Raw genomic sequence first — 27,723 nt, forward strand, 5'->3', positions numbered from 1 at the left:
AAGAGCACAATATTGCAACATGTGGAACAATCCACAAATAAAATAAGTAAAATAAGTAGAATTTTTCGTACGTCATACCATAATTTTGGTTCCTTAATTAAAGCAAATATAAATATGATTTTGTGTATACACAATTAAGAACATTAATTGCCATTTTTTTGTTTTTAATCCTTGACCCAGAGATATACTCATCTAAATGGGAATATAAACTGTCACTATATTATAAATTCGTGTTTATGTTTACACGTTTTTAGATACACGTAAATTATAAATATTTACACGAATTATTTGGATACAAAACATTTTGAATTAACTGAATAACGTCTTAGTCTTAGACTCAAAATCAAATTTGTTGTGATGATATTTTAACAATTTTCAGGAGTGCCAAATAGCATCGAAATTGAAACATAATGCAGAATTCAATGTACCTTAAAAAATCAAGTCTAGACCAACACAAAGGAATGGGGTGCATCTAGTTACCTAGGGGGGGTCCTACGACCACAAAGGAGGGTCATGTAATGCGTACTATATACAAAAAACCATATTTTTTGTTTTACCGTATGTGTTTAGGGGTTCTAATTCAGTTTTTAGTTTCACACGTTCTGAGTCAGCACGATTTAACTCAACCGACCTTCCAGTTGTTCATGTTGATCGATCCACTAATAATTAACTCATAATTATAATTATAGGAAACGGACTTTTGTTGAGGAGCTAACATTAATTAAGTAGTAAGTAGTAAACTTTGCCATGATTACGGAAATTCCCTAACAAGTCGTCCGTAAATATTTGATTTCTGAGGAGATATTTTTTCCTTCAGATTCGCTCCGACCGACACAATGGGTTGTTAAATGTCCAATGAAAGTTATGGGCCTTGGAAATTTACACGAAATGTGATTAAATAAAACGCTAGATATAGATAGATTTTTACGACGTGACCCTATTAGAACGTTGATACAGAGTGGTGAACTTTGTGCAGCTGCGTGTGATCGAACACGGAGCGTGTAGAAATCCGTCGTCGCATTATTTAAATCCTGTCTTCTGCTCGAAAACGTACCCCCATGGTTGACGGTGCCGAAAATTAATCCGGCCCTGACCATGCGCCGCGAAGCGCCAAGCTTTGAATCCAGTATTGCAAGGGCCCCGGCCGTTGGATCACGTTTTCGTTTGTTGTGGTTCGAAATACGCGGACATGAAGTGATTACCCTTACAAACTTTCGACGTAAGTCAACAATAATTAGGATTTTGTATTAAATATTTTTTCGCTTTTTTTGTCAATTAATTATATAAATTTTTCTTTAAGATTAAATTATATAATTTTTATTTAAATGATTTTATAACGTCACAATTCAGAAATTTACAGTAATATATAAAATATGCTGTTGTATGTTCTATTAATTTTTTAAATTGAAATAATTACAAGAATTCATACATATTTAAAATTGAACAAATAAAAGTAAAACATTTTCAATTGAAAAATTATTCGTAAATATGTTTTTTAAAATTATGGATTATTTTATATTAAATTTGTATTTCTTTTATTTAAATTTTATTTACACATCTAATAAATAATACAAGTAAAAAATATTTTGTAACAGTCATAAATTAAAATAGTTTTATCTCTGAAAATTATTTTCTAATTTTTTATAAATTTATTATTTTATATGAAAAATTATGAAATTACTTACACTAATTATTTTTGTTCTGATATTTTAGTTTTACCTCTCATCGATTTGAAATTTTTTTACTAATTTTGGTCAGGTATTTGATTAATTTATTAATTTTACAGTGTGAATCTCAAAATTGAATTGAATACATTATTACTTTAAAATTTAAAAACTTACTTAAATTATGAAATTGCTTACACTACGTCTCATTTATTTTAAAATTATTAACTAATTTTAGTCAGGTTTTTGATATTTTTATTTATTTTACATCTCAAAATTGAATTAAATAAAATGTTTATTAAAATTTAAAAACTTATTATGAAATTGCTTTCAGTAGTTATTTATATTCTGATTATTTCAAATTATTTATTAATTTTAGTCTGATTTTTGATGATTTTATTAGTTTTACTGTTTGAATCTCAAATTTGAATTAAATACAATATTTATTATATTAAAATTTAAAAACTTATTACGAAATTGCTTACAGATATTATTTTATTCTGAAGTTTTAGTTTTACCTCACGTTGATTTGAAATTTGTTTTCTAATTTTGTTAAGGCTTTTGATGAACTTATTATTTGACAGTGTGAATTTCAAAATTGAATGGAATAGAATATTTGTTTATTATATTAAAATCTAAAAACTTACTTAGATTATGGAATTGATTACACTAATTATTTATATTGTGATGTTTTAGTTTTACCTCTCACTGATTTGAAATTTTTTTACTAATTTTGGTTAGGTTTTTGATGAATTTAATATTCTATAGTGTAAATCCCAAAATTGAATTGAATACAAAATTTATTTTGTTAAAATTTAATTTATTTTTAAATTTAAACATATATACTAATTTTAGTCAAGTTTTTATGATTTTATTAATTTTATAGTGTGAATCCCAAAAATGAATTGAATAAAATGTTTATTATATTACAATTATTAAACTGCTTACAGTAATTATTTATATTCTGAAGTTTTAATTTGATTTGAAAATTATTTACTAATTTTAGTCAGGGTTTTGATGAATTTATTAATTTTACAGTGTGAATTCCGAAATTAAATTGAATAAAATATTTATTATATGAACATTTAAAAACATTCTTAAATTAAGAAATTGCTTACACTAATTATTTATATTCTAAAATTTTAGTTTTACCTCTAATTGGTTTAAAAATTATATACTAATTTTAGTCAGATTTTTGAATTTTACAATGTGAATCCCGAAATTAAATTGAATAAAATATTTATTATATTAACATTTAAAAATTTACTTAAATTATGAAATTGCTTACATCAATTATTTATATTCTAAAATTTTAGTTTTACCTCTAATTGATTTGAAAATATTTACTCATTTTAGTCAGGTTTTTGATGAATTTATTAATTTTACAGTGAGTCCCCAATTTAAATTGAATAAAATATTTATTATATTAACATTTAAAAACTTACTTAAATTATGAAATTGCTTACACTAACTATTTATATTCTAAAATTTTAGTTTTACCTCTAATTGATTTGAAAATTTTTTACTAATTATGGTCAGATTTTTGATAAATTTATTATTTTACAAATTAAATTTGAAACAATATTTATTATTTTAAAATTTAAAAATTGAATCAAAAAATACTAAAATTATGAAATTACATACACTTATTAATTATATTCAGAAATAAAGAATTTAATAAAATTCTTATTAAATTGTTTGTTAGTAATAATGTAGATTAAATAATTAATAAAATTAGCTAATATTGACTATCTTATCAAAACTCTAACCTATTTCCCAAGTTAAATTAACTGACCGTACTCGAACAAGCTGTTCAATTATGCCAACGAAGTTTCCTCATTTAAACTCCACAAGTAATTTAGTAAACAAAGCTACCCCTCCAAACCAAACCGGTGCATTTCAAAATCATCTTAATCGATTTTCCGTTAGTAATTTTATATTTAGGAAAATATTTCTCAAGAAATATTAACACGTAGTTTAATTTCAATTAATTTTTTTTTATTCTCTCAATATTCTGGAGGGTCAAATGTTAGATTTGCACGCACTTCTTTATCATATAATGTGATTATTTTTAACTATGATTGCTGTTGATTTATTTTTATAAATTGTAAATGATTCAATCATACAGTACATTTAATTTTGATAAACACCACGTTAAAAAGTATATGTAATTTCAAAAAATTAATATGGCATTTATTATTCATGAACGAGTTTAGCCCATAAGTAATCTTATTATACAATTTGTACAAGCCGATATTTGTGTTTGGGGTGCCACCCTTAAAACGTATCACTTATAAGATACTCTAATTCATTGTGTTCGGGTAAGTAAAGCAAACATTTATTTGTACTAGGACAAATGTGCCAAATGGTGATACAATATGGCACATTTTTTGAGTCTTATTCTCATGACCCTTAAACATTTATGCAAATGTTTAAAACAATTATTCTTATAAGGTCATCTGTAACACGAACCTCCAGCACTTTGTAAAATATAATTGTAACAGACAAACAACTGTCTTAAATTGTTCCAACACAACTTTACAAATGTATAATTTGTTATTGAAACTAGTTCATTTCATTAATTGATTCAATTGTCGGTACACATGAGAATCAGTAAAAAAAAAGACAAGTTTGTCAGTAATGAACATTAAATTATATATAATCTTACGTTGCAATTTAATCGATTTAAAATTCATTAATACGTAATTCAATGATGTTGCATACACATAATCGAATCATGTGGTTTATAAAATGACCGAAAGGAAATTGATTAATTTAACCCTTTTGTGATTTATTATATCCCACACACTAGTCTAAAATTAAAGTAGTTTAATATTTTTTTACCCGATAATTATGTAATATATAACCACTTGTTTGATTAATTTTTTTGTCTATTTTTAACACTTTTATGTATGCACTAGAAAGTGTGAATAAATATCCGCAGTTTTGTTTAAAATAGTGTTTTGGTTGACAGATTTGGGGACTTCCTATTGTAATTTTGAACTCATTACGTTAATTAATCAGTTTTTCATATTTATTAATGATAAAACTGGATACTGTAAAGAATACATACTATTTTGAAAGACAACATTGATTGAGAATATTTTTATGTGAACACTTGCACTATAATTACTTTATTGTCGAACAACGCAGCAGTTAAATCCCATTTAAATTTTCAGAGTTTGAATGCGGGTGGGCATACCCTCATAGATAAAATATTAAATTACTTATTGTTCATCTTGGAAATCTTATACCTATATATCATCCATTTGTCTTACATTAGGTTTAACCATAAAAGAAATGAGGAAACAATCAGTTATAAGTGTATTACGTAGTGGATGCACATGCGATTCACAAACAAATTTTTTAGTTAAACTAATAGAGGACATTCAACGCGTTCAATGCATTTAATTTATTTAGAACATATTGTAGAAATGGCGATGTTGTAAAACCAAAATATCTTCCTCAAAATGAGTAAGATTTATTAATCCATTAGACCTCAACACACTGAATTGGGGTAAATAGCACTTTAATTGCTTGAACAGCAGATGTTTTGCCAGTATTAATTAATTTTAAAATGAAGCCAGTCATGAACATTTCGTTTAGCAAAGTTTCAGTTATGATAAAGATATTTATACAATAAACATGCGCATTGCCTGTATAATATAAATTCAACACTTACTGGGTCACAAAATAAATTATCTGAAGTATTTTTAGTCTTTATTTTGAAATTTTAACATATGCTTTAGTTCAAATTAATCAGAATTCATTCCAAACAACATCTTTTTAATTATTATTTTTAGCATGTAACGAAGAAATCAGTTCATCAATATTTTCTTACTTGTCTTTTATCATTTACCAACAATTTGTATTTTTTGCAGGCATGTATTACATGGTGTAAAATCAAAAAATTATGGATACGGTTACAAAATTCAGGAAACAAAGTTCGGTTACGATATCACGGAACTTGGCCGTATTTTTGCTGGTGTTGTTCGCAGTTTGTTTAGTAGCTACAGGACTGCTATTCTACAATATATCCTCATGCGACACGTACATAAACTCTGAATCAAAATCTCCTGTTGTAAATTGTGACACTGATGAAGATATTAGCGTAAAAGAAGAGAGTGATGTGTCTACATCAACCCAATATGTGGAATCTTCGACCACAACTACCACCACGAGCACCAGTGAGAGTAGTGTACAGAAGACTGAACATTTCGACATACGATTACCAAAATCTGTAGCTCCACACCATTACAAACTCGAACTTGTTTCGTTTTTGCAGGAAGGCAACTTCACTTTCAAAGGAGAAGTCGTCATTACGGTGGACGTTCTAATACCTTGTGATAATATCACTTTACATTCCGAAGATTTGAAAATCAAATCTGTTGTTTTGCACGATTCAAACAAAGAAAACGTGTCCATCAAAAATACAAGAAACATAACAAAAGCCCAGTTCTTGATTGTTGAGTTGCACACCGAGTTGCAGACAGGTCACTACTTTCTGACCATCGTCTTCGAAGGAGTGCTGAACGACATGATGGAAGGATTTTATAGGAGTTCCTACACGGAAAATAACAGAAAACGGTAAGCTTTTAGAATCCAAATAAAATGTAAATTCACCACGGACATAGATCCATGAAATCCACATGAAGCGTGAATTTCGTTTGCCGCGTTCCCGCTTTGTGCCCATTAAACTGATTCGTCCTTGAATTGCGTTTTCAATAAAACTTAATGAAATTCAGGTGGATAGCGTCAACCCAGTTTCAACCTACCGATGCGAGAAAAGCCTTCCCTTGTTTCGACGAACCCGCACTGAAAGCCCGCTTTCAGATCAACATAGTGAGATTAAAAAATATGACGTCGGTTTCAAATATGAGGAGAACTAAAGTAACGAAAACTGTGTAAGTGTTAACTTAGGTGTTAACAAAATATAAAATTACGTTGAATTAATATTTTATAATTATTTTAGACAAAACCTTCCGGATTACGAAGTGGATCATTATGAGGAAACGCCACCCATGTCTACATATCTTCTGGCTTTCATGGTGACGGATTTCAAGAGCATATCGAACGGTACATTCTCAGTATGGGCCAGATCTGGTGCTGTCAGTCAAGCAAGACACAGTCTTAGTATTGGGCCAAAAGTATTGAAATTCTACGAAGAATTCTTCGGCATAAAATATCCTCTGCCGAAAGTTGACATGGCAGCAATTCCAGACTTTGCCGCTGGTGCCATGGAGAACTGGGGATTAATAACATATCGGTTAGTTACAATAATGAAATTTTCATTGGGAGCTTCACAATATATTTTTTAGAGAATCGTTATTATTATTCAAGGAAGGAGTTTCCAGCAGACAAAGCCTCCAAAGAATCGGCCACATTGTAGCTCATGAGTTGGCACATCAGTGGTTCGGTAATTTAGTAACTCCTACCTGGTGGACTGATCTTTGGCTTAATGAAGGATTTGCGACTTATGTAGAATATTTGGGCGCTGATGCTGTTAGTATTTAATAGAATTACATCAACCAAAATTATTTCGATTTATATTTTAGGTGGCTCCAGAATGGAAAAACATTGACCTTTTTGTAACGGATGAATTACACGCCTCCCTCTCATTAGATGCTCTAAAAACCTCTCACCAGATTTCAATTCCTGTAAATGACCCACTTGAGATTAATGATATATTTGACACGATATCATATTCCAAAGGAGCTTCAGTGATAAGAATGATGCAGTACTTCTTGACAGATGAAGTCTTCCACAAGGGTTTAAAGAAATATCTAACCAGCAGACTCTATAAGGCAGCAGAACAGGATGATCTATGGAGGAGTCTCACTGAGCAAAGTCATGAAGATAACATTTTGCACAAGAACGTAACTGTTAAAGATATAATGGATACATGGACCCTTCAAACCGGTTATCCTGTTGTAACAGTTAAAAGAAATTATAAAGAGAATAGGGTTACTTTCGAACAGGAACGATTTTACAAAAATGACGAAAACAAAGGAAATGATAGTGTTCTGTGGTGGGTTCCCATTACTTTTACTGATAAAACTGGGGTTGTCAAAAGAACATGGCTTGAAAAGCAAAGACAAACAGTTATAACTAACACTGACATAAGTAGTGATGATTGGTTACTTGTAAACGTTAATCAAACTGGTTACTACAGAGTAAACTATGACATAAACAACTGGAAAATCATAATAGACCAATTAAGAAAAAAGGACGGTCATTTAGTATTTGATCCAAAAAATCGTGCCCAAATTATAAATGATTTACTCAATTTGGCGTATTCAGGTTATGTCAGCTACGATTTAGCCTTGAACGCTACTTTATATTTGCATCAGGAAAGAGAGTATCTACCTTGGAAAACTGGGTGGAACAATTTGCAATTTTTGAATTTAATGTTTCAGAGATCTGTCCATTTTGATAAGTATAAGGTAGTTTCATTATATTTATCAAAATTAATATAAAAACTATAATTGTTTTTAGAACTACATGTTAAGTTTAACTAAAGGTTTCTATAAAGAACTTGGTTTTAATGAAATCAAAGATCCAATAATGATGTTAAATCAGTTAGAACTTATCAACTTAGCTTGTGAGTTAGGAATGAGAGAATGTATAATTAAAGCAGTACAACTATTCCAAAACTGGAAAAACTCTGCTAATCCCGATGCTGACAATACGTAATAGATCCAATATTTTTACAAAAACAATTGGTTAATTATTCATTTATAGAATTCCTCGCGACTTAAGATCAACAGTATATTGTACAGCTATTGGTGACGGAGGACAAGAAGAATGGGATTTCACGTGGCAAAGATATTTAAAAACAAATGTTGCTAGTGAAAAAGAACTTTTATTAACTGCATTAGGTTGCACTAAAGAGGTTTGGTTATTACATCGTTACCTGGAATGGTCCATTACAGAAAACAGTGGTATTAGAAAACATGATACTTCACTGGTCTTCGTTTCCGTTTCTGCAAATCCTATTGGCTTTGATTTAACTTACAGATTTCTTAAAACCAACTGGGATAGAATACGGACCTAGTAAGTTCTTATAATGTAAAGTAACTATTTTTAATTAGCTTATGTATTTCAGTCTTGGCCCATTGTCTCCATTTTTGGGAACAATTATATCAACTTCTATCACGCACATGAATACCGAAATGGAAGTAAATGACGTATGTACAATTTGATTAAATAAAATTGTTGAATAATATGTTTTATTTCTTTTCAGTTTAAAGCATTCCTTAATCTCAAATATGATGAATTAGGACTAGCTCTCAGATCAACTCTACAGACCCTAGAAGAATGTGAAGCCAATGTCAAGTGGATGAACAAATATTTTAATAGTGTGGTGAACTGGTTATCAAAAGCAGTCATATAACTGGAGTCTGATAAAAATGTAGATACTTAATATTTATTTTATTATAAATAACATATATTTAATTCGACAATAGTCGTATTAATTAACAATAAGTGTAATGCACCTAATTTATTTAGGATTTAATTATTTGTAATGTTATAAATAAATATTCATGAAATAAAACAATAAATAAATACTTATATAACTATATTTTTTTTGCTTAAAGCTAAATATAAAGAGTTGGAAGAAGTTTTTGTATTCTCTATAAATATTATATGGTTTATATCTTCCTAAGTATGTAGACATTAGAGTTTCAATAAAAGACCTAAAGTCAGTAATACAATTCCCATTGAATATGAGATTGAGTTAGCACCACCGGGACTTGGCGTAGAAGTATCAGGACTAGTAGGGCCAGTGGGGCCGGTCGTAGTAGTACTAGAGTCAGTGGTGGTAGTCGTAGTAGTAGAAGAACCAGAAGTGGGGAATAAGTTTTGCAATTCCTCTAGATGTGTTTGACTCCATACAAGATTAGAATTAGCTACTTCTAGGGCTTGCTGAGCAACTACCTTAATTTCTTCTACATCAGCTTTTTTGGTCAGAAAATCATTTAGCTGCAATAATTTAAATTTTTTTAAATATGCATTTTCCTTTTAAAAATATCACATATTTTATAAACTTACCCTAGTAACATGATCTTTTGTTACAATCTTTGCTGACAGCCGTGTCACCATGTCACCAATTGAGCCCATACCTTTGTAGCTAAAAATTAAATAATATTAACTACAGCACTAATATAATACTAGAAAAAACTTACTATTGTTGTATTTTATCGAAATTATTTTCAAGGAATTTAAGTCCTGCTTCAACTCCTTCTTTACCTCCTTTCAGTACAGCTCTAAAGACACTAACAGCATCTTGTTTCCTAATTCCAGAGCTTTCATCAATACTCAAAGAAAGGAATCTGCAACAATCGACATATTTACAATTGTATCTGTCAAATTTCTTTATATGGCTTACTTTTCCAAAGTACTACTGTCAGTAGCACAACCTAATGCATAGAGAATGTCATCTTTCTCGTGGGATGTTTCCGAATCACCGTACAGGTTCCATAGCTTTTCCCAATCTGCTTCGATCGACGAACTGTGACGAATTGCGGAGCACAATGAAAAGCCCCTGTAGTTGTTTTCAATACTAAAAGTAAGTTTATTTAGTATTATTTTTAGTAATAACCTAAGACGATTTTACCTAGTTTTGTCTTCAACGTATTTGTTGAAAACGTTTGTGGCGAATTTAATACACTCTGGATGACCGAAATCACAAGCCCATTTTAGAACTGCCACGGTTTTAAGAATTTCAATATGCGTTGGGTTGCCGTCGAGTTTGTCAACTGCTTCAGGTATTACGATAACGTTTTTCATCAGAGTTATCATGCGCTCCTAATGTATAATAAGACATAATGATTAATATGAATTATGAATCGATTTAAAAATTTGTTACCTTTATTCCAGACACAACAGTTTCATCTCCGATTTTATCCAACAACGCGGAAATGACGTTAAATGTTGTTGCCCATGGGTAATAAGAATTTTCTTGAGACAAATAATTTGCTAGTTCAAAAGCTTGTTCATAAGTGTGTCCTCCAATTATAGCCAAATTGAATACATCATCAATAAGTTGCGAACGGTTCAATTCGTCTATAATATCTGGTTTGTTCTTCAAAGCTTTAATTAATTTTTCTAATAAATCAGATGCATATTTCACTCTGTAATAACCTAAAATTTTATATGTATTAGCTTTTTATCTGTTATGCCTAATATGTTCATTTTGTATACCGGATGCTTTTACATTTACAATATACCAGTCTTCGTCTCCTGAAACTGCTTTAATATAATTTCCATCAGTACTCTTGAACCAATTGTCAATGCTGCTGATATCCCATTGAGGATTAGATGAAGTGGTAATAGTAATTGGAATGTCCCATGCAATATTAGTTTCCTTACTTCCGTATTTAGTCTAAAATATTACAAGTGTGAATTACATTTTCAAAACCTCAAATTATAACGTAATATTTATAAAAAAATTAAATTTTATTATATTAAATTGAAGTTAAGTCGTTTTAAATCATACCTGAGTTAAAACTAAATTCATATTGTCTAAAGAAACAGAAACTAGTGGATAACCAGGTTGCTCAATCCACTTTTTAAAATTTTCAGAATGCTCATAATGATCTTTAATGGCATTTAATAAATTGTTGTGGTCAGCGTTCGTTTGCTTACTAAAAAAGAGTTCATTGATACATTTCCTGTAATAGTATGTTTTTGAGGTACTTACAAATAAGTTAAGTAATAATTTAAAACTTTCTTAAACAGTTCTTCACCCAGGACAAATCGAATCATTCTTATAATACTGCCACCTAACACATTAATTAATTACTAATTAAAATATTACAAATATTACATTAACGCTATATATATATATATATATATATATATATATATATATATATAAATATATTTTATATACCTTTATCATATGAAATGGTCGAAAATTTGTCATTAATTTCAGCAAGACTATCCACATGTTCTGTGTACAATGCCTGTACCGTTGAGGCGGAGTCGGTGATAAGAACTGGTTGCATCACATCAACCAAAAATTGTTTGTCAATATCCAAATTGTCCTAAAAAAGTTCACAGTTTTAAAAATGTCATTTAAAATATATTCACAGATTTACTTCGACTTTAGTAGCGATGTGCGATTCAAAATAAGTGGCGAACCCTTCGTTTAGCCATGTATCGCTCCACCACTTCAGGGTGACATAATCTCCGAACCATTGATGAGCCAATTCGTGCGCTATAACTGTGATGATTTTTTGTTTACCAGCGGTCGTTGTTTTGTCACCCTCATCTAAAAGTGTCGATTCCCTTTGAACATATAATTATGTTGATCGTTGCTACTAGGGTACGAATTATTTAATACCTGTAAGTTACAAGGCCCCAGTTTTCCATAGCGCCAGCAGCGAAATCTGGAATAGCCACTTGATACGATTTGTCGATTCCCAAATCTTGGTATTTAATGCCTGTGTATGTTCCCATTTCATCGATCAATTTCCTTCCGTAGTTCACTGCAGTAGTGGTGTAATCTTTTGCGTCTGGTCTAGCATATACTAAATATTCATAGCCTTCATTTTCTGTAGGAGATTTCGCCTCAAAATTAGAGATAACCAAAGCGACCAAATATGTGGACATTACTGGAGTTTTTGCGAATACATATTTAAAGTTCTCACTGGAAACATATAATGTTGTTTTATGTACAACACTTTTGTAATTGCTTAAATTTATTTAAATATATGTGGGTAGAAACAAACATTTTTGAAGCATTAATCAAACACCATCAATCATTTAATTTTATACTGACAAGATATATAATCAAAAATAGCTAAACAACTTGATTTATTTAAATATGATGATCAATAGAATTAAGGATTAACGTTATCAAAAACTGTTCCTTATCGATTAAGTCTGAGTGATTTTTCCAAAATAATGGGGAGACGACTGTATAAAAATACGTACCTTGATGTGGCTTTGGTGTTCGATAAAACGGAATATCCTTGACCAAGCTTGCTGATATCGACTGTTATTTCAAAAGTAGCTTTGTACTCCGGCTCATCAAAACACGGGAAGAGCCTTCTAGCATAAGTTGGTTCAAATTGAGTGGATATAACTTTTTGATCTTCTCCAAAAGTACTTAAATACAACCCATACATTTCATCAGTGACGATCGTGCCACTGTAACTTATATCCAATTTTACATCATTCTGGGCTTCTAACCCACAGTCAACTTGAACTATTTTATGTTCGTCAATCTTATGAGTGCAGTCTTTATCTCCCATCTTTATTGAGGTAATTTCAATTAAGTCCGCATTCATTTCTATGACTCCACTTCCATGCGCAAAATTTATGCTGACACTTCCGTCAAATGTTTTTTTTTCTAAATCTAAGTTGCTTAAACTTATCACATAACTATTTACTCCTAATAAATTGCTACTTAATTTTCTGCTGTTAACATTAACAAGTAGAAGGCTGCATAGTAATATGCAGGTAAAGGCAATCGACTTCATGGTGCCACTAAAATGAGATACATATATAAATAATTATTTAGTATTAAAAAGTGTACTTAATGTGAATAATAAATCGTAATAAAATAAGAAAATTGTTGTTATAATTAAGAGAATATAAAGTTTTTATATACAGAAGGGTATAAAAAATTAGGCTAAACCGTTAAAATAATTATTTAATTATATTATTTGGCATTAAGATAGTGTTGAAACATTAAAACTCATAAAAAGTACTAAATTAGACTTAATTTGCTGTTTAATATGACACACGACACTAATCATTGTTAACTTAATACAAATATTAAAATTTTTGAAAATTTGGTAACAATATCCTTTTTAATATAAAATTGAAAAAAATTTAAAATTTCTCTTAATTTAAATATTAATCTAAATACTGAAGATTAGAAGAAAAATTAAACTAACTACAAATAACACGTAATTAACTGTAAAATAAACACACATTAATATATAAACATAAATTAGACTTACATGTTACTTAACCAACCACGAACAACTAAATAACTTTTTAAGAGAAAATCGTTTATATAATTTTATCTAGATGATTATCTGTCAATAAAATCTATATAGATAAACCTCATTTTGAATGCTTGTATTTTAATTAATTTGGCGTAATAATGAAAACAAAATAATCCATTAATTAATTAATAATTTTATTAAAATATAACCAATTTACATTACATGATACGTTATAATACAACAGAGTAATTACATACATTGTTTAATTTCGGTTATGACAAATTTACAGAGTAGTTTATTATTGCAATTAATACAAATAATTGTAAAATATGACTTACCTTTACCTTTTTTCGTTGATAAACTCAGATATACTTAACTTATTTTGTATTATATCGTCATTTTTCCGCTATCATTTTAAATATTTCCAACGATCCATTGGCCTTGTATAAAATATAAATTTTTAAAATATCTGTTCTAGTAAATAAACAGTTGTTAGGTTGTAATACAAATTACTCTTTGTTATACATTTTATTTTAATTATTTAATAGCGGTAGAATAATCTCGGTAAATATAAGTTAAATTTGGCCTAAAAGAACATTTACATTAACAACAGTACACAATCATTATACAACTGGTACTTGGACGGGCGATAAGAATGTATATAATATGAACAATTAAAATTAAGTGTATTCATGTCTTATATACCTATTTGACTCATTTCGACATTTTTTTCAACTGTATGTCATGAAAATATATACTTTATTGGACATGAAAATTAAAGAAGTAATACTAGCAATTCTTTATAACAAATATAACTACATTTTTAAATTCATAATTTTGATGAAAAACTCTTATGAAATTATTTTTTTAATTAGTAGTATCAAAAAAAGATAAATAGTGCCCTGTTTGATTGATTATTCCCTAAACCACTTGAATAAAAAATAAATTCATAGGAAGAATATGATTTTTAATTGTTTCATAGAATTATGAATTAATCCAGTGGTGTATTTATAAAAAAAATTCTGGTATCATTTCTTTAATTTATAAAAAATTAAAATACGAACATTCTAATTTTATGGGGGTATCCCAAGATTAAAATTTGGTAAACTAAACTAAAACATGTAAACTTATGTTTTACCACAATTCGAATAAATTTTGATATTCGTTTTATTTTGTTATTTTAACTGTTTGGTTGGGTCTAGTATCGTTAAAATATTTCAGCAATATAATGCTCTAACCCCTGTTGCCAGGGCTAGCTTCAAACTTTTTGAAGAGACCCATGTGAATCTGATGCTATGACCAACCAACCAGATGAGTAGAAAATTACGAAATTTTTCCGCAGCCCCCACGGACTGGAGGTTCTAAAACATGAAGTACAGGTAGCTTCGGATACTACACCTCAAGAGGAAATAGACTACCTCATTGAATCAATACCAAGACCTGATGGGGAGTGTTTAGATAACATGGATGGATAATTAACTAAATTGACTAAATTATTAAAAATAATCTAAAATCTTTCATATTTTGTTTCCAAATTTAAATCGTTTACTCCTTGCTATAACATTCATGTTTTACCAAATCAATATTAAATTTGAACACCCTTGGTGTTGTAATTTCTTTGTCACTGAGTACATATGGATTAAAATTAACTAATGGGAAACACAGATTTATTAAACATATATCATACAAAATATATTTTATTTCAGTACTGATAATTATTTTAATTAATATTTATTCTTAGTTCGATTAATTAGTTACAACGTAAATCAATAAAAATATTCCAATAAATTTTATTAAAATAGGATTAATGTAAATACTAAAAATTAATCTTATCTTATTTCACAATTTAGCATTAGCAAATATATAACAATCAATCAATACTTGTCAAGTTATTATCTTGGGGTTTTTATTAGAAACAATACACGTTTGCTAAAATCTAAAGCCTATTTAAAAAAAAGTAATGATATTACACTCAGGACAAGGACATAAAATGATATGAAGTGTTTGCTGCTTGAATTGCCGTCTTCTATACCATAATAACTGTACAAGTCAGAGCTCAGTTTTTCGACCCATTCTATGTTGGCTGTGGCGCTGGTCAAAGCATTTTCGGCAGACTTCTTAAAATCGCCGTGCGTATTGTCGTCAAGTGACTTTATAAAATCTCGCAGCTAAACAAAAATTAATTAAAATCTATGAATAGGTTTATCATTTACTAATACTTACAACAGTAAGTTGATTTTGAGTTGTAAATCTGTCTGCTAACCCAGTGATCAATTTTCCTAATGCGTTTAGGCTTTTGTAACTATAAATAATAGTGTTTATGTCTAAATTGTGTCTACAACGATTACAGTTCATTACCTGTCTTTAATCACTGTGTAGTTATGTCGCAGGAATTCGAACGCCACATCAACGCCGACAGGATTAGCATAAACCGCACTGAATACTGATAAGGCATCTTGAGATCGGATACCTTTTGATTCGTCGACGGAATATTCAAGATATCTATAAAAATAAAACGTAGATATGCGACCCATTTACGGTTATTAAGCAAACCTTTTAAGTAAAGATACGTCTTCCGTACATCCAAGCGCTGACAGAATGGTAGTCTTTTCAGTAGCAATAGTGGCCTTAGAATATGCCTCCCAAAGGAAGTTCCAGTCAACTTCTGTTTGGTTACTGTATCTTAGTGCGTTACAGTAAATAATGGATCTCATATTTGGATCAGGTCTGTAACATTTTTTTTTCATGAATTTGAATATTTAAGTTACAAATATTGAAATTTACATACTTTTTGTTGGTGGATATGTAATTTTTGTATTCCGTTAAGACATAGTCGACGCATTTTGCCATTTTCAATTTACAAGCCCATGTGTTGGTTAACACTAGTTTGTGAGTATATATTTGGTCGTCATTGTTGAGTCCATCAACTGTGTCATACACTTTTGTCATCCAGTTCACTATATGTTTCTGAAACGTTTATTTTGTACATTGTAATATTTGTATTACCAAATACTTACAGATATAGCTTGTCCTAATTCTGTAGACCTTCCCACTCTCCTCTCCAAGTAGCTGAAACCATTCAAAGCTGCGTACCAAGTGTAATATGATGTATCATTGGCCAAATATTCCAAATAGTGGAAAGCACTTGAATATGTTAATTTCCCTACTTTAGCAATATTGAAAATGTCATCTGCAATTTGAGCACGGTTCAACTCAGGAATGCCCGAAAAATTCGTTGCCGACAAAGCATGTGCAATCTGATGCCACAAATTTGAATCGTAGTTAGCACGGTAAAACGCTGAAATTATTAATGAGTTTTCTATGTGAACAATATAATGACAACAATAAAATTACCTGACTCTTGGTTATTAATAATGATCCAGGAAGCATTTCCAATATCAATCTCCTTATCTTCTTCCGGAGTTAACCAAACTCCGGGTTTGGTTGATTCAAATTTGGATGTTTCGTTTGATAGTGTGTAACTAATTGGGATATACCATTTCCTGGGTGTTTCTTCACTGCCACTTTTTAGAAAACGTTCCTGTAAAAGCACTTGTTAAAACCTACTCATTCCATATATTAATTTCTAATACCTGGGTTAAAGTAACTATTCCATCTTTCAAACTAACTGTGACCAAGGGATAACCATTCACTTCAGTCCATGTTTGCATAATAGTATTAATGGGCGTCTGTATTCCAGTATCCGTTGCATGGTTATTGAAGTGTGTCCATAACATTGATGGTTCAGAATAATTATATTTTCTAAAAATGGGAACATTAATACATAATTGACAGCATTTTCGCTGTGTATTACTTACCTATCTTGCAAATAGTCTTTAAGAGCATTCCGAAAATTTTGATGGCCTAGGAAGTGCTGAACCATTCTTAATATACTGGCTCCTATTAGAGTATTGAAATATGAATAGAAACATCAACTATTTAATTCTTATTATCAGAGATATAACAACTAAATGTAAACTATTTGGTACCTTTACTGTAGGATATGGTTCCGAATCTGTCGCTAATTGCTGAAGGAGTCTCAGCATATTCAATTAAAGCTTGTGCTGTCTGAACATCATCCAAAGCTAAGGTAGTTTGATGATGTTCAATCACAAACTGCTTCTCCATTTCCCAATCCGGATGAACCTGTGGAACAACCATTAAAGTATCTATTAAAAAGAACATAACATGAACAATTACCACTCCTGTAATTAGAAACTGAAATAATCTAGCGAAGCCCTCATTTAAAAAAATTGTGTCCCACCAACGAGTGGTAACCAAATTTCCAAACCACATGTGTGTAAACTCGTGAGCAATTACTGCTGAAATACTCTGTTTGTCCCTGTTCGACGATTCGGTTACACTCCAAAGCAACCCAGTCTCTCTGTAAAATAACACTAGTTTAATTTGTTCTGAAGCAAAGGGTAACAATTTTTGTTGATGTTGCTCATACCTATAAGTCACCAATCCCCAATTTTCCATGGCACCAGCAGAAAAATCCGGAATGGCAACCTGTTCCATTTTAATAATAGAATTATTGTAGTCAAAACCAGTATATTCATTAAGCGCGTTTAAAAGTTTCGGACCATCAGTCACAGCCCAGTCTCTCTCCGATTCAAAGCCCTTCCTTGAACATACACTATGAGGCACCGATGTGGACCCAGTTCCCGAAGAAGAACAGGTGAATTCTGATACTATAAAGGCAACCAGATAAGTGGACATTATTGGTGACTCCTCAAATTGTGTAATCACTCTATTGTCTCGTGTGGCCGCCCTAAAATTTAATAATAATTAATATGTTCTAGTCGAATAATAATTAGAATCACTTACTGTTGAACTGGAGTGTTCGACAAGGCATTTAAAGTTTGAGGGTGCGTGATTTTTATTGAAAATTTGGCTTTAAATTCAGGCTCATCAAAACATGGAAATGCCCTTCTCGCATAGGTAGCCTCGAACTGTGTTGTCGCCAGAAACTTTGTTTCAGAACCTTCCTTATAACTGCTTTTGTAAAAACCATACATATCGTCGGCTAATCGTCCATCGTAAAATATTGTTATATTAAAAGCCGATTCTGATTTTAAATCAGAAGCAAGATTGACCGTCAAAATCTCAGTGGTAATGTTTGCTGTGTAATTGGAGGTGGAAATTTTTTCGTTATTAACCAAAAGTTGGTTAATATTTATTGAAGATGATGTGTGCAGTTTCAATCTTTTGGTATCTTCCTTCACTGTACCAATTATTTGAACAATACCTGAAAAATCGTCACTGGAATTTGTAAAAGCTTCTTCTTCTAGACTTAATTCTATAATGTATTTATCTGGATATAGTGTTTTTGGAAGTCTGTACTCTCCTTGTACATTATTGACAATAAATATACAAAGAGATATGATTAATAAATAACATTCCCCACGTCTCATCTCGAAATCTAAAAAAATAAAATTACTTCTATTTGAAGAATTTACAAGAGAAGTAAAATAAATTACTGGACAATATCTGGAAAAATTCACTAGCGACTAAAGGGATTTTATGTACAGATATTCTTTTATTAAATTTATATCTTATCTAAATCTTCTAATTAACAGTTTCATAAAACATTTTTATTACTTTATGATAGATGGAATTAATCAAAATTAAGTAAATTTTAGTTTTTAACCTTTTATCTGTACTTTATTACAAAATATTTGTATTTCAATACTTCACAAGTAAAATAATTTGAAAATATAACGAATGTAAATAATAAATCAACGTGGTATTAGATTCATTGGATATTGTTTGGCTTAAAATGGATTAGTTATCTTCAGACATTTTTACATTTATAACCGTTTATATCAAATTACTCTTACATGTTTCGTTAATATCTGATATATGACTAGGCATAAAATCAAAAAAAACTAATTCTATAATTGTCTTTAAATTAAAAAAAATGATCAAAATGATGAAGTGTCTACGTGGTATTATTTAAATTATTATTTTTTACAGTTAATCATTCAAAATTTGTACATTACCTTAACAAGTTTGTGGATCATTAATTAAAACTATAATATCAGCAACAATATTTTTCAATTTAATATTGATTGTTTAGTTGATCTATAAAGGTAGAATTTTGTTTAGGTTAAGTTTATTTTCTTTATTTACGGTGGATATGAGTTAAAAACAGGACAGGAGGTATATTAAAAAAAGTGTTCATGCATATTTATTTTTCCTTCTATAACAAAATATGACCTAATCTCAAAAATAACAACAAAAGTGTTAATAAATTTACTTTTATCTAAATTAGGCTGATTATTTTTAACAATTGGAGATAACATGTTTATCCATTTTAACTTGAAGGTCGAATATTCAAAAGAGGAGAATACCATATATAGTAATTTGTGGCTTTTGTATTTTAAAAGTGAAACAATAAAAATGTAGAACTGTTATTAATATAAATACAGTATAATTGATTTTTGGAGCGTCAAGTAACACAACTTAGGAATGGTTAATAAAGGTTTATTGCATAAAAATAAAAGAAAAACTAGCAAAACAATAAAATAACAGTAAATCATCAAAAATGAGAAAAATTAGGATGACAAAAAACACTTCTAACACTAGTTGGATCATTTTAAAATATGGCATTAACGTCTCTGATTCTAATGACATTCCCATTCTATGTGGAGGCTCCTTATAAGATTTCTATCGTAGTCCATATCCCATTCTCTTCTTAAAACGTCTCCCAGCTTATTAAGACTGTCTGAAGTGGTACTATGGATTCTTATGCGTCTCTGTAGGTGGTTCCGAACATGCTCGATTGAGCAATGAGAAGTAGCTCCTCACTATACCTCAGAGTATAAATTTGATTGGATGTGTTCGTTGATTGGAGTGGTACGGATTCAACTATTGTACTTTAGTCAGGGATTCTTGAAGTAATATTTTGCTCTTAGTACATCGTTACTTTACATATACTGTTTGTCCCAATGTTGAATCGCTATTCAATATTCTTACAATAATAATAATCCATCTAAAGCGGCACACAGAGATGGATTGGAGTCATCCTGTTTCAAGAACTCAAATATATTGAATACTTGAACATAATTTAAGTTCTATTTATTCCTTCAAAGGTTTACTTAAGCAGATTGATTTTATTCCACGAATTATTATCATAAGTTACTCTGCAAAATATTAAATTAAATTATTTAATAAAATTGATGTTTAAATATTTAGTCGATATTTGTATCCATTTGTTGATTATTAAATATTATCCATTCCACATTTTTTGTCAGACTTATGATAGCTGATTTGTCTGATTCAATTCCAACTTTTGGAGTTCTATTAATAAATGTATCAGGGTCGATAGATAAAGTATAGATCAATGGAATATACCTTTCGGTATATTCTCTATCGTTACCTGATATGAATCATTTCTGAAAATAAAAAATGCACAAAATTTTTAATTAATTACTTAATCGACGCGTGCTTCTGTGTTATCTCAACAGAACTTCTGTTTCTACCGTTGCTTGTAAATTACCAAATTTACAAGAATTCAGTTTTTGTTAAACTTTAGTGTACAAAGATGGGTAAAAACAAATATTTTTCAGAAGACTTCGGAAGAAATCTTAGATTTTCATAGTGGTGGACTGAATCAACGCAGGATTTTTCAAAATTTATGAATTAGTCAAGATTTTGATTAAAAAATTTCGAGAACATTTGACATACAGAGCAATGTGAAAACACGAGGAAGCTAAATGTAGGTTGTAGACACATTAATTATATATGGTGTTCGGTCGTCCCGAAAATATTAAATTTTTAATATTTAATTGTCGTACCTTTACTGCAAGTTGGGTTGCGTCAAACTTTTGGCTCACATCATATGGAGTAGAACAATTCTACTGAATTGCTGAAGCGGTTATTAAAGTATCTACTTCCAAGATCATCATCAACAGAAAAACAGAAACTTGAATATTTGTCAAATATTAATAAACACCTAATTAAACCCACTAATAAACAATTATATTGCTATATTGTTTTTAACAAACTGTATAACTCGATAATATGGATATTTAAACGTACACATTTATCAAGAAAATGTCTAAAATTGCTCTACATAAGAGCGATAGTGTACAACTTACCTACATATAGAGAGTACAAAAATGTTTATTTTGATTCTACGTTATTTAGACTTTTATGTCACCTATAGTTTTAATTCTGTAAGTTGTTATAATGTAGTAATTAATTTGTTACACATTATTATAAAATTAATTTTTAGATTATTTTATGTAAGGCGTTTAAAGATAACAATGTTAATTGATAATAAAATACATAAACAAGACATTATAGTGCCCCAACGTGTATATAATGATAATCGTCAGTGATATTATTAATTATGTGTCCATTTGAAATCGAGACACCCTCATATCTTCAACTGTAAAGCATGATATGTACTTATAGTATTTTAATATTATCTATATTTTTTATTAGTATTGGTGATTTTTGTAATCAAGCTGTCTAGCCAAAATTCATATTTATCACTGCATTTAAGTTATAAATAATCAATTAATTATAGTTTATATATAAAAATATAATTAATAAAACTGTTAATCTCATTTTACATGCCACTTATAAACTTGAAATATCTACTTATCTATACATATAAATAAAATTGGAGTGTCTGTTTGTAATATTGAAATAACCGTTTTTTACTACATGCATATCAATATAAATACGGTACATACACCAAAATAACATTTTTTACAATTTTTGTGACTTTTTAAAAATATCTTTAAATAAGCTCCATAATTGTTTTACAGTTGTTCTATATAATTTACTTTATCACACTCTTACCCTACAAACTGCCAATGATATCGGTAGATGATAAATTAAGCAACAATAAACATAAAACAGTTTAATATCTTCTTATATAAGGTTGTTTGTTAACAATTAAGATTGAGTAACCATATGAGATGTAACAAATCTTTAGTAACACACTAATTTTAACAAATGATTACTGCGTAGTAATAAATCGGAAACTACAAATACATTATTAAATACTCACTTCAGTAATCACTTAAAACTAGCCTATACAAAATAAATATATTAACTTATATTAACTTTCAAACTATTAGTAGAACATTTTAATAATAGCAAATGACAACGTTGTTAACAAAATCGAATTTCTTATATCGATAGCTGAACCGGGTGCATCAGTTGGTGTTGTGGGGGTTGTAGTTGAATCTGATGAACTGGAGGATGGATTTGTAGTAGTTGAATTAGTGGATGAAGTTGGAGCAGAGGTTGAAGTAGAGGTTAAAGTTGGAACGGGAGTTTGAGTTGTAATAGTTGAAATAGTGGATGAAGTTGAAGCAGGGGTTGAAGTAGAGGTTGAAGTTGGAACGGGGGTTTGAGTTGAAGTCGTTGAACTAGAGGATGAAGTTGAAGTACTGGCGTTTTGGTAATACTCATGCAACTCATTTCGGTGTAACTCGACCCACTCCAAATTTGCTTGGGCCGTTTTCAGGGCGCTCTCAGCAGCTGTTCTAAACGTGGTTCCCTCATCCAATGACTTTATGAGTGACTCCAACTAAAAATATATTTTTTTATTTAACGTTTGTTAAATTCTATATAGATGTACCTGTGAAATTTGTTCTTGAGATGTGAATCTTTCAGCTATTCCCCTCACAATGTTTCCTAGGGCATTCATGCTACTATAACTGCAAAGTGAATTATTGTTATTATTAGTAGTGGCGCTGTGTTGTGTTATTCTAACCAACCTTTCCTCAATCCTCTTGTGATTATCCACCAAAAAGTTAAATGCTTCAGTTATTCCAACGGCACTACCAGTATAAACAGCAGAGAATACAGACGATTTATCCTGGGCTCTAATATGAGGTGAATCAATAGATTTATTCAAGAAACTAAAACAAAATAATATAAATGATCATTCACATGATTCAGATAACTGTTGTTACTCATGAATCAAGTCAACATCTTCGGTACAACCTAGGGCATTTAGTATGGTAATTTGTTCTGTTGCAATAGTGGTATTAGTGTATTCCTGCCACAAAAATTCCCAATCCTCCTTATCGTCGCTTGCTCGAAGTCCATAACAATACACTAGTGACCTCAAATTTGGCGAAGGTCTGCAGGAGTAAATAATAAAGTAGGTAAACTTAAAGTATCAAAATTTTATTCTTACCTTTCCTTTGTCAAACGATATTGTTTAAACTGGGTTTTAACTTCTTCAGTACAATTCGAAATTCCTAACTTACAAGCCCATCCTAATGTCAGAACTTGTTTGTGAGTGTAAATTTGATTATCTGGTTTTAATTCACTGATAGGTACAGATTCAAACAATTTTCCTATCCATTCTTTAATATGATTTACTACAGCTTGACCCAGTTCAGACTCTGTACCAACTCTTCTTTGCAAATAGTTGAAACCAGAGAACGCCGAATACCACGAGTAATAAGAAGTGTCATTTTTTAGAAACTCCAATATTTTAAATGCTTCTCCATATGTCATTTTTCCCGTTTTAGTTAAAGCAAAAATATCATCAACGATTTGAGCCCTATTCAATTCGTGGATTCCATCAAAATTATCTTTTTTCAAAGCTTCTGCAATTCTGTTCCACAATGTTTCATCGTAGTTTACTCTGTAAAAACCTAAATACCAAATTAATTTGACTGTTTTCTTTATTTTGTCTTAATGCAGTACCAGTTGCCTGATTATTAAGGATAATCCAAGCGTCAGTGGATTTTAGGTTTATTGATTCGTCTGCATCTGGTGTCAACCACAAATCTGGCTTGGTGTTGTAGAATTTATTTTGTTGATTCGATTGTGTGAAACTAATAGGAACGTACCATTTAATAGCCGTTTCATTTCCAGAATCGCCAAACACAAAACGTTCCTAAAGAAATACATTAATTTACGTTTTATTATTATTGTCCATACGAATAATTTCATAATATTATTTTAAAATGCCATTACGTTACCTGCTTTAAATAAACTGTGCTATCGTTTAAAGTAACAGTAATTAATGGATATCCATTTTTGTTAACCCAGTTGTTCATTATGTCTTTAAGAGTAACAGGTAACTCGGACGTTTTTAACTGAAGGTGCTCCCAAAGAATCTCAGGTTCAGTGTAATTGTATCGTCTGGAAGAAAATATAAAAATTGAACATTGTCTTTGACTTTATAATTAATATTATTATTTGAAATTTTGTGAGATACCTTTCTTCCAAATAATTGTGTAATCCCTCTCGAAAACTATCAAAGCCCATAAAGTGTTGCACCATCCTCAGTATGCTACCTCCTAATAAAAGATAAATCTATGAAAACTACGTTGTAAATAACTCTTAATTTCATTGGCATTGGATAATATCTGCCAATCTGTCATTGTCTATTATTTTTCTAATAAATAATATAAGTAATATTTTGGGTATTTTTTAAAAACCTTTAAAATCTACTAAGGAAGATAAGTTACCTTTCGAATATGATATTGTATCGAATTTCCCACTAACTTCAGAAGGACTGGACGCTTCAGATTTTAAGGCCTTTGCAGTAATTAATGAATCTGTTTCAAGGGCAACTTGATGTTCTTCGAGTACAAATTGATTCAATAGTTCCCAATCAGGATGCACCTAAAACAATTTTTTTGTCAGTTTTTTGTTACAGATGTACAAAGTCTCCAAAAATGAAGAAAATCTAAATATTTTTTTCCTAAATTTTCTCCAAAGGAAATTACTACTCTCTCAAATTTACATTTCAAAAATTGTTTTATTTCTATCCTATTCTAAGTATATCAATATCAATACAATATACTTTTTCCATATTGTTACAGTGTCGTAGACTCTGAAATGTTTTCTTCTTTTCCTCGCCCTATTTTCTGTGCCACTGAATATTTTTTAAAACTTCTAAGCTTCATATTCTTTGCACAATTTGGAACGAAACAGACACTTGATTAATTTCGATTAACACAACCGTTTTAGAGATATTCAGATTTAATTAATGTTCACTTTAATTTTTATCAAACATTAAAATTGAAATATTTCAATAATGACTGTGTTAATCAAAATTAATCAAGAGCACTATTTTTCTTCAAAATTGTATGTAAATTATATAAAAACTTTATGATTTTAAAAATTTATGAGGGGTGTAGAAAAGAGGGGAAACCCCCAGAAGCTGCTCTACTGTATTTTTATTAAAGTTATATTATACTGTATCCTAGGTATATATTTTAGGATAACACATACTAAATTTTAACACGATTGGCTCAAAAGTAACGGAAAGATGAGAAATTTAAATTTGAGAGACAGTATTCTCTTCAGGAGAAAAAAGATTTATCTTCATTATTGAACGTGTTCTAACTGCTCTCAAATTTTGACCACCTATTTTAGAAACATCTTATAAGTCTATAAAAATTGTACAATATAGAAAATATAGAAAAATAATACAAATATTAATTTCTTATTATTTGAACAAAGACGAGCATAGATATAGATTTAGATAACGTGCTAATAAATGTAAAACGAATCTTTTAATCCATTCTTTTATCAAAGATGGATTTTATATACCGTTATTATAGTCATAAACCTAAATTATTTTCAATATCAGGATGATCCAATATTAATCATAAATACCAATCATAAATCAATTAGAAAATATTTCCAAATAATATAATTAATATTATATTCAGTACAATCAAACAGATTGTGTTCTAAAATATATGAATAAATTCTTAAATAAATTAATTAATAAGACCTAAATAAATAATAAAAAAGAATTTTACCTCATTAGTGGTAAAGAATTCAAACAAAGTAGCAAAACCCTCATTTAAGAACGTAGTATCCCACCATCTTGTTGTCACCAAATTACCAAACCATTGATGAGCAAGTTCGTGTGCAATAACAGTTGCCACTCTTTGTTTGTATCTGTTCGTTGATTCTTTTTCGTCCCATAATAATGCAGTTTCTCTAAAAAACGAATTTTAATACGACAGCTAATAATTTGTTAATGCCAGTACCTATAAGTGACAAGTCCCCAGTTTTCCATGGCACCGGCTGAAAAGTCTGGAATTGCATATTGATGTAATTTGGACATTGAATTATTGTAGTCCAAAGCAGTGTATTCACTGAGTTTAGTCAAAATTTTCGGCCCATCTTCTAACGCCAGTTGCCTTGAGCTCTGCATTTCCTGACGAGAACAAACATAATGGGGTACCGAGGATAAGTTTACATCAGATTGGTCACAAGTAAATTCAGATACAATAAATGCAATTAAATATGTCGACATTTCCACAGTTTCTTTAAATTGAATTTTTGTGCCTTTTCTGAAAAACAATAATTGCGGTAATAGAATATGTCTTTGTTATGTACTACTACAAAAAGACTTAAAATAATGTTAATTAACATTTAAATGATTCAATAAATTGCCATTTGACTTTATTGTTTGTACAATTTAATAACTAATTAATTATTGCTAAATAATACACTGTAGTGTGCCTTTATATTAATATTAAATTAATTAACTTACTTTGTAGATTCAGTATTTGATATGGCTGTCAAATTTAAATTTTCAGGAAGATTGATAGTTATTTGAAAGGTCGCTTTGAATTCTGGCTCATCAAAACATGGAAAAGCTCTCCTGGCATGCGTCGGTTGAAATTGTGTGGTCACCAAATATTTTTTATTTTCACCTTCAAGATAATTACTCAGATAAAATCCGTACATATCGTCTCCGTGCGTTCCTCTATATTCAATCTCCAAAGAAAATTCTTCTCCTGTATCAATATCTTGCAGGTTTACTGTTAAGATATCTGTTACATTATCGACTGAATAATTTTCCTCTGTAATCTCTGTTTCATTAAGTTTTAAAGAATTAATCGAAATGTATTTAAAACTGGAGTGCAATTTAAGTTCGTTACTGTTAGTATTATCAACTCTGTTTATTTGAATTTTTACTCTTCCCTCAAATTTATTATCTTCCCCTGTGAAAGTTTGCTCAAGCACAGTCAGTTCTAACTCGTAACTGACAGGAACAAAAATTTTTGGAAGCCTGTACTCCACTTCTTGAGCACGGACAAATGCTGCAAAAAGTAGTGCTAAAAGTATATGTCCCATTGCCA

The 27,723-nt window shown here is 29.9% G+C and overlaps 2 protein-coding genes across 3 annotated transcripts; one reads left to right on the plus strand and one right to left on the minus strand.

The window, feature by feature from the left end:
* Nucleotides 1-338: 338 nt before the first annotated feature.
* LOC109594430 (aminopeptidase N-like) lies at nucleotides 339-9,242 on the plus strand. Of its 2 annotated transcripts, XM_049964058.1 has the most exons (11): nucleotides 339-728; nucleotides 818-1,219; nucleotides 5,546-6,251; nucleotides 6,410-6,568; nucleotides 6,637-6,930; nucleotides 6,983-7,166; nucleotides 7,220-8,107; nucleotides 8,160-8,353; nucleotides 8,406-8,717; nucleotides 8,770-8,851; nucleotides 8,908-9,242. In XM_049964058.1, the coding sequence occupies exons 3-11, from the start codon at nucleotides 5,578-5,580 to the stop codon at nucleotides 9,055-9,057; spliced, it is 2,937 nt and encodes a 978-aa protein (XP_049820015.1). In that variant the 5' UTR covers nucleotides 339-728; nucleotides 818-1,219; nucleotides 5,546-5,577; the 3' UTR covers nucleotides 9,058-9,242. The 2 variants fall into 2 exon arrangements, with proteins under 2 accessions (XP_049820015.1, XP_019865205.2); XM_020009646.2 differs by lacking the exons at nucleotides 339-728; nucleotides 818-1,219 and adding an exon at nucleotides 3,916-3,985.
* On the minus strand, nucleotides 9,227-27,723 carry LOC109594375 (uncharacterized). Its single transcript, XM_049964634.1, has 39 exons — nucleotides 27,132-27,723; nucleotides 26,623-26,928; nucleotides 26,389-26,572; nucleotides 25,084-25,240; nucleotides 24,831-24,912; nucleotides 24,592-24,754; nucleotides 24,314-24,506; nucleotides 23,796-24,261; nucleotides 23,569-23,739; nucleotides 23,371-23,514; nucleotides 23,232-23,310; nucleotides 22,725-23,180; nucleotides 19,111-19,120; nucleotides 18,458-19,052; nucleotides 18,081-18,401; nucleotides 17,828-18,011; nucleotides 17,617-17,773; nucleotides 17,446-17,527; nucleotides 17,221-17,389; nucleotides 16,982-17,168; nucleotides 16,645-16,925; nucleotides 16,416-16,594; nucleotides 16,181-16,354; nucleotides 15,986-16,129; nucleotides 15,851-15,929; nucleotides 15,572-15,795; nucleotides 12,606-13,160; nucleotides 12,013-12,318; nucleotides 11,768-11,957; nucleotides 11,560-11,713; nucleotides 11,368-11,449; nucleotides 11,164-11,311; nucleotides 10,869-11,049; nucleotides 10,534-10,808; nucleotides 10,282-10,472; nucleotides 10,054-10,227; nucleotides 9,851-9,997; nucleotides 9,717-9,795; nucleotides 9,227-9,647 (listed from the first exon to the last, which is right to left on the minus strand). Exons 1-39 carry the CDS (start codon nucleotides 27,716-27,718, stop codon nucleotides 9,342-9,344), a joined length of 8,562 nt encoding a protein of 2,853 aa, XP_049820591.1. The 5' UTR covers nucleotides 27,719-27,723; the 3' UTR covers nucleotides 9,227-9,341.

This window comes from Aethina tumida, chromosome 3 (assembly GCF_024364675.1).
Source record: "Aethina tumida isolate Nest 87 chromosome 3, icAetTumi1.1, whole genome shotgun sequence".
NCBI classification, from domain to species: domain Eukaryota; kingdom Metazoa; phylum Arthropoda; class Insecta; order Coleoptera; family Nitidulidae; genus Aethina; species Aethina tumida.